At 40.6% G+C, this 10,897-nt stretch overlaps 1 protein-coding gene across 1 annotated transcript; it reads left to right on the forward strand.

Annotated features, from left to right (window-relative positions):
- Window positions 1-916: 916 nt before the first annotated feature.
- Window positions 917-10,319, forward strand: LOC113471163 (the record flags this gene model as incomplete). Its single annotated transcript, XM_026830098.1, has 6 exons — window positions 917-1,242; window positions 1,298-1,509; window positions 3,438-3,661; window positions 4,091-4,286; window positions 6,286-6,387; window positions 10,278-10,319. Coding segments are annotated over exons 1-6 (1,102 nt in total), but the record flags the coding sequence as incomplete, so codon positions are not given.
- Between the last annotated feature and the right edge of the window lie 578 nt (window positions 10,320-10,897).

Here is a 10,897-nt window from a genome sequence, read left to right on the forward strand (position 1 = left end):
TGTACATTGTTCTAATTAAAATATGTTAATTGTGGATACTTGGGTTGATGGTTTTTTTGATTTTAGTGTCAGTTTTTCTCTTCGTTTGTTGATTCTTGTGTGAGCTGTTCCACTATTTCTTGTGTCTGTTTGAAAAAGAAAGATCAATTTTCAAGTTTATTAAAGATTAGGTACAGACTATTTTTATAATAAAGCTTTTTTTTAGTATCGAAGTAGGTTTCAATTTTCAACATAACTCAGAGTTTTACAAAAAAGAGTTAGCAGGGTTAGACCATTCTTGAATGAAAGTGTTTAGTGTTCAATTTATATTTATAAATCTTCTATGAAATTAGTCCCAGCTCTCACGATTAGCGTGCTACTAATCATATCCTTGTAATTTCTAATCCAAATTAAATAGAATCAAACAAAAACATAAACAGAAACAAAGTTCAACCTAAACACACATGCGTGCTGTAGAAATTCAGTTAATTCAGTTCTCACAATGTAAATATCAAAATCCTCTAATAACATCTTGAAATAGAATCCTCTAATTACGGTGAAACCATAAACACGATGTGAACCGACAAAACCGCGAGTGTATAGCCCGAACGAATCTCAAATCATGGAGCAGCATAAAAGTTACGCAGATCAGCATAAAAGTTACGGAGATCAGCAGCACAAGAAGAAAAAGTTACCCCCTCTTCCGCCCCTCCCGGGAAAGTATGTCAGCGAGACCAAATTCGTCCTCAAGTCCCCGCCTTCCAGTAGCGCTTTGGTTGACGGAGCCCAACCCACGTCCAACACCTACCAATCTCTCACCAACTACAACAGCTTTTACAAATACGAAAAGTTCTCCTCGGCCTCGGAAAACTTCGTGAAGCCGCCGCCGCCACCTTCGGGCTCGACAAAATCGCGAGTGTAGCCCGAATCCTAAATCATGGAGCAGCATAAAAGTTACGCAGATCAGCAGCACAAGAAGAAAAAGTTGCCCCCTCTTCCGCCCCTCCCCGGGAAGTATGTCAGCGAGACCAAATTTGTCCTCAAGTCCCCACCTTCCAGCAGCGCTCTGGTTGACGGAGCCCAACCCACATCTAACACCTACCAATCCCTGACTAACTACAACAGCTTCTACAAATACGAAAAGTTCTCCTCGGCCTCGGAAAACTTCGTGAAGCCGCCGCCGCCGCCTTCGGGCAAGATCGTGCTCAAAGTCTCCCGGTCGGAGCGGAACTTGTTGCTCATTCTGGGCGGCATTCAGATGACGCGATGGAGCCCAACCCACGTCCAACACCTACCAATCTCTCACCAACTACAACAGCTTCTACAAATACGAAAAGTTCTCCTCGGCCTCGGAAAACTTCGTGAAGCCGCCGCCGCCACCTTCGGGCAAGATCGTGCTCAAAGTCTCCCGGTCGGAGCGGAACTTGTTGCTCATTCTGGGCGGCATTCAGATGACGTGCGGCCTGCTGATGGTGGTGTTCGCGATCCTGGCGATCCTGCACGATGCGGCCCTGTCCAGTTTTGCGGCAGGTGAGGTTTGGTCACGCTACCCTATTTCAGATTTTGTTTTTGGCAGTCTCACGATTACAAAATTAAAAGGTTAAGACGCCAGCCTAGCTAGCTTGGAGGGTACCACGTCTACCTTGTAAGCGTTATGTCGCGGGTTCGATTCCCGCTCGGGGCGGATTTATCCTGGATGGATAGGATTCGTTCTTGGAACGTCTGGCTTCCCTCTATTCTATCTTCCTTCTCTCTTCGCTTTCGGGACGTTAAAACCTTAGGAGTTACAGTTCCGTCTATAAAAAAAGGTTAGCCCATCAGCGATTTGTAGCAGAATAGATTTGGACAGTGGGTTAATTAGGTGATTAGATTATAGGTCATTGAAACTTAGAAAGTAAAAATGATTTTGTTTTTGGCAGTCTCACGATTACAAAATTAAAAGGTTAAGCCGCCAGCCTAGCTTGCTTGGAGGGTACCGCGTCTACCTTGTAAGGGTTCGCCCGGAGCGGATTTTATCCTGAATGAATAGGATTCGTTCTTGGAACGTCTGGCTTCCCTCTATTCTATCTTCCTTCTCTCTTCGCTTTCGGGACTCGTTCTCGGAACGGCTGGCTTTCTCCTATCTTGTCTTCCTTCTATCTTCGCTTTCGGGACGATAAGACTTTAGGAGTTACAGTTCCCTCTGTAAAAAAAGGTTAGGCCATCAGCGATTTGTAGCAGAATAGATTTGGACAGTGGGTTAATTAGGTGATTAGATTATAGGTCATTGAAACTTAGAAAGTAAAAATCGCTTTCGGGACGATAAGACCTTAGGCGTTACAGTTCCGTCTATCAAAAAAAAAAAAGGTTAGGCCATCAGCGATTTGTAGCAGAATAGATTTGGACAGTGGGTGAATTAGGTGATTAGATTATAGGTCATTGAAACTTAGAAAGTAAAAATTCTAAACAATAGGTACAGGTTCACATTACAGAAGAGGTACCTAGGTACCTACGCATTAAGGTAGGCAGATAGGCATGCATTAGGAAGGTAATGCAATAAATTACTAGTGTTACACTTCTGTTAAAATAATGCGTAGGGGCCATTTTTATCACCTGTCCCACATTTTTTTGTGTAGGTACCTACATACCTAAATAGTAAATAACAAACCAACCTCAGTGGTGTAGTGGTTAGCGCGGTGGACTTCGGATCTGGAGGTTGGTGGTTCGAGTCCAAGTCAAGTCATAAAACTTAGGGGTCATTTTTATCACCTGTCCCACATTTTTTGTGTAGGTACCTACATACCTAAATAACAACATATACCATACCTATATACCTATGTACTACTTAATTTTAGTTTTTAGTGTATTGTATAGTGTGAATTATACCGAGGTATAAACACAATAGTAATTAGAAATTACAAGCCCGTCTGTGAGTCCATGATGTTAAAAGAGCACAAGTGTAGGTACCTACATACCTAAATAACAACATATACCATACCTATACCTATGTACTACTTAATTTTAGTTTTTAGTTTTTATTTATAGTGTGAATTATACCGAGGTATAAACACAATAGTAATTAGAAATTACAAGCCCGTCTGTGAGTCCATGATGTTAAAAGAGCACAAGCCTATGTCCATGTAGTTAGAGTACAAAGTTTTCATTAGAAAACAATGATTTTAGGAGTACTATACAAAATGGTTTACAACTTTACACGTACCTAATGAGCTCGCGTGATGTGATAGTAGTTTGGCTGTCCTGAACGAAATCACCTAAAATCTAATGGGAAAACTTTGAACTTCATCTTTCTGACTCCCACAATGACCTCACGTGACGTGATGGTAGGTTGGCTGTCCTGAACGAAATCACCTACAATCTAATGGGAAAATTTGAATTTCATCTTTCTGACTCCCCATGGCCTCACGTGACGTGAGTTCTCCCTTAACTTTCAACATTCCCCCTGTTCTCCCCCCCGGCAGGTATTTGGTCCGGTGCCATGTCTCTCGGGTGTGGTTTCGTCGGGGTGCTGTCCGGCATTCGGTCCTGCTACCATTCCCGCCATCACGTGTCAGTACTGTGCCTGACTATCTATTTGGCTCTCGGTCTGATTAATGTGGCTGTGGACAATTTGGCTCTGGTTATCGCCTCTACGGGGCTGCTACGGGACGCTCAACGGCCCACCTACTTTGTGCCGCTCCAAGAGGTGAGTGCGAAGTACTAGCCACTAACTATCAGGTAGACCTGACAGGTGCGCTTGATCAGGTCCGCCTGTCAGGACTACCTCATAGTGCGTGTGCTCATCAGGTATCGGATAGACCTGACCGCCGGACCTGATCAGGTCTACCTGGTAGTGAGTGGCTGGCCTTACCCACCCGAATACGAGACATTAATGTTGTACCCACCTGGCTAATTTAGGGTGGGTTTGGTGGCAGCATTTTTCATTTCATTAGTTTTATTTAATTATTTTGCTTCACAATTTTACTGTTGCCTACGACTTAGTTAGAGGGATAATCTCAAAGTCCTTTGTGAAGGTCTTTTTTTAAACTTCTGATGATGAACTTCTGATGATTTTTTAAACTTTTTTTAAACCCTGAGGATTCCCATGTGTAACTTTATCTATTTTATCTCCCAGGATGACCTAGGTCTGGTCGACGCCCATGTGGAGGTCACCAATTGGGCCCCGGTCCTCTCCAACCTGGGTCTGGTGATCACCCTAACCGTCCAATGTTTGGTCACCATCACCTCTGTCCTCAAATGTTACCGCCACGTCTGTGTGTGTTCCCGAACCAGACGGAGCTCTGGGGAGTCCATGTGCACTCCGCACTCCGGTAAGTTCAGCTTTGAAGAGTTGGACAGTTAGGAGGTTTCGTGTTCGAATCCTGGCCGAGGTGAGAATTTCTTTGTCTTGATGGAATGAAGGATGATAATAATGACCAGCCTAGTTAGCTTGGTTGGTAGCGCGTCTGCCTTGTAAGCGCTAGGCCGCAGGTTCAATTCCCGCCCGGGGCGGATTTTATCCTGATGGGATAATGTTCGTTCTCGGAACGGCTGGCTTTCTCCTATCCTGTCTTCCTTTTACAATTTGTGTGAATAAAATTTATGTCGTGAGAGAAAAATTTTCGTGTTCCTTGCAGTAATTATGTTGGCTGAGCAGTGAACCTTGTAAGCGCTGGGGCAAAGGTACGATTCCCACCCACAGTTGTAAGTGCTAGGTTTTCCCAATTAAGGTTCGTTCTCGGAACGGCGGGCTTTTTCTATCCTGTCTTCCTTCTTCTCTCTGCTATTTCGGGGCGATAAGACCTCAGTACCTAACTAGTAATTTTTTTATTACGGTTCCTTCTATCAAACACCTAAAAAAAAAAAAAAAAAAAAAAAAAAAAAAAAACCTCCCTTTAGATGATAATAATGAAGAGTCTTGAAGATAGAGGGAACCGGAACAACGAAGGTCTTCTCGTCCCGAAATCAAAAAGAGAAGCGAACCTTATCTGTTTCGGATAAAGTTTGCCCCGGGCGAGAATCAAACCCGTCACCCAGGATGATAATAATGAAGAGTCTTGAAGATAGAGGGAACCGTAACAACGAAGGTCTTCTCGTCCCGAAATCAAAAAGAGAAGGAGCTGGCTAGTGGCTACCCAAAAGTGAATTTTGACTTCCTGGATGAAAAAATAAATGGTTTCTAGATGTGCCTGTTATAAATTAAATAATTCCACCTGCCCAAGTAAATGACCTGTAAGCTACATATATACCTACGTTTTGGTAGGTAAGTTTTCGGTAAGTTATACCTCAAAACCACAGAACCTCAGCCAGTTTTGTTCTGATATCAAGCTGTACCTCTCATAAGTCGTAAGTACTTATGATTACTTGGATATTATACATACCTTCTACCTACTAGAGTGGTTTCATGCTAAAGGAATAGGTATTAAGTTAGTGGTACTCAACATCATTTTTTTTTCCCTAAGAGGTTTGCATAGAGGCAACTGTAACAGCAAAGGTCTTATTGTCCAAAAATTGAAGAGACAAGGAAGGCAGGATAGGAAAAAGCCAGCCGTTCCGAGAAAGAATCTCATCTACTTATTTGAGAATTTGGGATAAGGTTCGCTCCGGGCGGGAATCAAACAGGCGACCTAGCGCTTACAAGGCAAACAAGTTACCTTCCAAGTTAACCAGACTGGCTACAACATGTACCTACTTGGTTTGTAGAGAAGCCAAAAGCCTGATTGGGGCCCAAAATAGCCAGCGGCAAAAGCACGTTAAATGCACAAGTCCCCATGCATCACTGAAGTTAAGCAATGTTGTTCGTGTTTGATATTCGGATGGGTGACCATGCTCTACCCCTACTTTATTTAAAGTGACAGGATTCTCCTAAAAGAGCTCTTCCAACCAACTATTGCTTTTACTAAGATCCACCGAACCATTATTATTTTATTTTATTTTATTTATTACCTATTATTATTATTTTTTGAGGACCGATGATTCATAACTATGATGAAGATCCACACAAGCTGAATACCCCTCCCCTTCTTCTCGGTCATTCATTCGCACAATTCTTGTGGTATCCTCTGATGATATTCTGGTATCCTGATGGTAGTACTTATTCATTTTTTTTTATCAATACGATGAGATACATACATACTAATCTCTAAAGTCTAAATAATGGGGCAAGGAAAGACAGACCGTGCTTGTGTGTCATGCAGAAGGTCTCGGATTCAATGCCCCATATCGGAAAAAAATGTACTTCTTTCAAAGAGTTACATTTTGCTTTCTAGTTCTAGTCATGTTTGCCCAGCAAACAATTCTTCGAGATGTCTCCTACGACCTTGTCTGCAGGTAATTCCAGTGCTATCTTTCCGCAGAGCTCTATGACTTTGAAACATGACCCAAGCGCAACTGATCTATTCTTCGAGATGTCTCCTACGACCTTGTCTGCAGGTAATTCTAGTGCTATCTTTCCGCAGATAGCACTTCGAAGATAGCAGCTATCTTTCGGAAGAATTCCTGTCTTGTTTCGTTAAATAGATGGCACTCGGAAAATAGCAGCTATCTTTCGGAAGAATTCCTGTCTTGTTTCGTTAAATAGATGGCACTCACAAAAAAGGTATATAGAATGGATCATCTTGTTCGGTATACCTACTAGAAATTCCTTCTCGTTATTCACCTAAAAGACACATCTCTGCATTATCTGAATTATATAGAATGGATCATCTTGTTCGGTATACCTACTAGAAATTCCTTCTCGTTATTCACCTAAAAGACACATCTCTGCATTATCTGAATACCTGAACACACGTACAAGACATCAGAAACCTATCAAAAAACAAAATAAAAACTACATAGGTACATACTAATCTCTAAAGTCTAAATAATGAGGCAAGGAAAGACAGACCGTGCTTGGTGCTTGTGTGTCATGCTGAAGGTGTCGGATTCAATGCCCCACAGATCGGAGAAAATGTACTTCTTTCAAAGAGTTACATTTTGCTTTCTGGTTCTAGTCATGTTTGCCCAGCAAACAATTCTTCGAGATGTCTCCTACGACCTTGTCTGCAGGTAATTCCAGTGCTATCTTTCCGCAGATAGCACTTCGAAGATAGCAGCTATCTTTCGGAAGAATTCCTGTCTTGTTTCGTTAAATAGATGGCACCCAAAAAAGGTATAGAATGGATCATCTTGTTCGGTATACCTACTAGAAATTCCTTCTCGTTATTCACCTAAAAGACACATCTCTGCATTATCTGAATAGATATACTATGATAGGTAGGTATACAACTAAAAAAGCTGATAAACCATAGATATAGGTAAGTAATCTTCTTATATCATCTTATATTATAAGAACGAGATCCATTCACATTTCACACACTGATCGCTCTATCTCTAGAACCACAACACCTTAAATAACGTTATGGTATCTGTCAGTATACTTATGTATGGGTTCCTCCATTTCCATTTAGAACTAAATTGGAAACTAGAGCACAACACTAGTCAGGTTTTGTAGGTACCAGTAGGCAATAGGTATTTAGAAGAAGAACCAGAAAATATTTTAGAAGATGAATATAAGTAACTACCTTTTGAGATATTTGCAAAAAACTAAAAAAAGTCACGAAAAATGACAATTACCTATATATGAAAAAAAATCAATTTGAAGGTACCTACTTATTTGGATACTTATGAGCTGGCTAGTGTGGCTACCCAAAAGTGAATTTTGAATTTTTGACTTCCTTGATGGAAAAAAAATAATAATAAAATGAATGGTTTCCAAGTTTCTAGACCTAGGTATTTGATATAAATTAAATAATTCCACCTGCCCAAGTAAATGACCTGGTAAGCTACGTTTTGGTAGGTAAGTTTTCGGTAAGTTATACCTCAAAACCACAGAACCTCAGCCAATTGTTCTGATATCAAGCTGTACCTCTCATAAGACGTAAGTACCTATGATTACTTGGATATTATGCCTTCTACCTAGCATAGTATCATACTAAAGGCAAGTGAGTGGTACTCAACCAACATCATGGCAACATTTGTAACAAAACTCGCAACCTAGCGCATACAAAACAAACCCTTAACCCTCCAAGCTAACTATAGGATGCCTTCCTAAAGACCCGATTTTAGGCCCAAAATAGCCGCCAGTAGCAAAAACACGTTTAATCAGGTCATTGAAGTTCAGCAAAGATAAGCGTTGTTGGTATCCAAGGTATCACACTAGGCTTGTACGCCGCCGCCGGAGGTCCCGGGTTCAATACCCGGCGGGGTCGAAGTTTTTTGGGCTCTGTGATTGGAGTTCGAGAAGAAAGAAGAAGAAGAAGAAGAAGAAGAAGAAGAAGAAGAAGAAGAAGAAGAAGAAGAAGAAGAAGAAGAAGAAGAAGAAGTACAAGAAGAAGAAGAAGAAGAAGAAGAAGAAGAAGAAGAAGAAGAAGAAGAAGAAGAAGAAGAAGAAGAAGAAGAAGAAGCTTGGAGTTCGAGAGGCTTTCACCTTTCATCCTCGTGAGGACAATCGAGTTACTACCAGTGACGACATTGCCAGCGCAAAAAGATTATTGAAATATGGAAATTGATTTGCAAAGGAGGCACTCAGTCATTCTGTGATACCTACCCCACAAAAGTTGTGAAAATGCTCCTGCTTTTTCCACAAATAATTCATGACTTGATTATTATTATTATTTTTTTTTTTTTTGAGGACCGATGATTCATAATATTATTATGATGAAGATCCACAAGCTGAAATTCCCCTCCTCCTCGGTCATTCATTCACCAGCACAATTCTTGTGGTATCCTCTGATGGTATTGTGGTACCTACCTTAGTAATGTACCTAGTCTTCTACTCTACACTTGCGATACGAGATCGGTGTAACTAACGAAGAAATCTTTAGGAAGTCATCTCGTCAAATCCGCGATCTTTTTGATACCAATCGCGATCGCGATTTAAACCCGGATTTTTCCGCCCAAATTTAAAACTTTTTACTCCAGGTATTGGTTTACTCCAGGTTTGAGCTGTTTTTGAAAAATAAATTTATTGAATTATTTTTTAATCAATGGTGTAGCAAGGCAGTTAATTATTATTGTTGTTCTAAGTAAAATCTGATCTGGATGTGTAGATTTATTGTTTTTTGATAGGTATTTCGTGCATTTTTTTTTCTCTTCTTTTGTTGATGCATGTCTGAGCTATTTTTGGTCTAAGTTAAAAATTTGACCAATTTGAGGTTTATTAATTTTTATTATTAGGTAAAGCTTTTTTTTTACTATCGACGTGAGTTCCAATTTTCAACTTGACGCCTTTGTCTTTATTTTGTCTGTTTTTCCGGCAGAACTCAAGAACGATTAGTCCAACTTGGATTACTACCTACCTATATGTGTCTTTCATCTTCTTCTTCGCCTTTTCCCGTATTCAGACGGGGTCAGCCTCTCAATCAGTCCTGTGGGGTCATTGCTTTGGACTGAAATTTGGTTTCGGCTACCAAAATTTTACGACTGGATGCCCTTCGCACTCAGCCTTTGCTCTTTCTTTAGCAATAGAAATTTCTGGGATCAGGCTGGCACAAGTATTTTTGCTATTAATACTCGAGAGATGATGGTTAGGAGAATGCGACATATTTTCAATATTTCTGCATGATTTGGTTTTCACTGTACATCTTGATATCTAACAATATCTACTCGTATTTCTATACCTATATACATTGTTACCTACCTAAGTGCCTACTATCATGATATAGTTTTATTCTAGTTACTCCTCGTCTTCATATTAACTACCTACTAACATAATGGACAGCTATTTATTGCTATTTTGGTGAAGAACTTTTCAGTGGTGGATAACCATTTGGGCGATTTGCGACCCTATATTTTGAAAAAGTTCCAAAAGAGTTCTCGTTCTTCAGAACTTTACGAGTTCGGCCCAAATCGCTCATATTTGAGTTAAAAGAGCACAAACCTATGTCCATGTAGTTAGAGTACAAAGTTTTCATTAGAAAACAATGATTTTAGGAGTACCTACTATACAAAATGGTTTACAACTTTACACGTACCTAATGAGCTCACGTGATGTGATAGTAGTTTGGCTGTCCTGAACGAAATCACCTAAAATCTAATGGGAAAACTTTGAACTTCATCTTTCTGACTCCCAACCATACAAAATGATTTACAACTTTACACGTACCTTATGAGCTCACGTGATGTGATAGTAGTTTGGCTGTCCTGAACGAAAATGGGAAAACTTCAACAATGGCTACAATCTAATGGGAAAACTTTGAACTTCATCTTTCTGACTCCCCATGACCTCACGTGACGTGAGTTCTCCCTTAACTTTCAACATTCCCCCTGTTCTCCCCCGGCAGGTATTTGGTCCGGTGCCATGTCTCTCGGGTGTGGTTTCGTCGGTGAGTCAACAGAGAGGTTCATTGAAGGATGTAGAATTATAGATCCAAAGTTTCCCGCCTGGACTGAATTTTGGGAATTGTACGGTTCGGACATTGTACGGCCAAAGGCCCGTTATTTAGGACTAAACTTTGGAACGGGCAAAATTGTTTAATCAAAATTTAGAAGTTCAAAGTTTAGAACTTTATTCGTTCCGTTAATCAAGTAGTTGTGTCATTCTTTCTCATGGCAGATATTTATTTTTGAATTGAAAACTCGTAATTACATGACTTTTTTTGTAATTAAACTGATGCCTTTTTTGACTTGGGAGTAAACTCACTTTTTCCCCAATTTATCACTTCCGGATTATAATTCCGAGTTTTTTGGTTCATCATCAGCTTAGAGGTCACATCGGATTCGTCTTTCAGATTTCTGTCCTCTGCCTTTCGCCTGAACACCCTCCCCCTCCTTCTGATATCCCTTGAAACAAACTTACCACCCTCCACTGATCAAAATGATGTCTGATGTGTTCAGATATTTAAGAACGATGTGACTATAGTTAGGAAGTCAGCACACACTCGAGTCCACTAGAGCATTCTGG

This window comes from Diaphorina citri, unplaced genomic scaffold (genome assembly GCF_000475195.1).
Source record: "Diaphorina citri unplaced genomic scaffold, Diaci psyllid genome assembly version 1.1 scaffold2123, whole genome shotgun sequence".
Taxonomy (NCBI): domain Eukaryota; kingdom Metazoa; phylum Arthropoda; class Insecta; order Hemiptera; family Psyllidae; genus Diaphorina; species Diaphorina citri.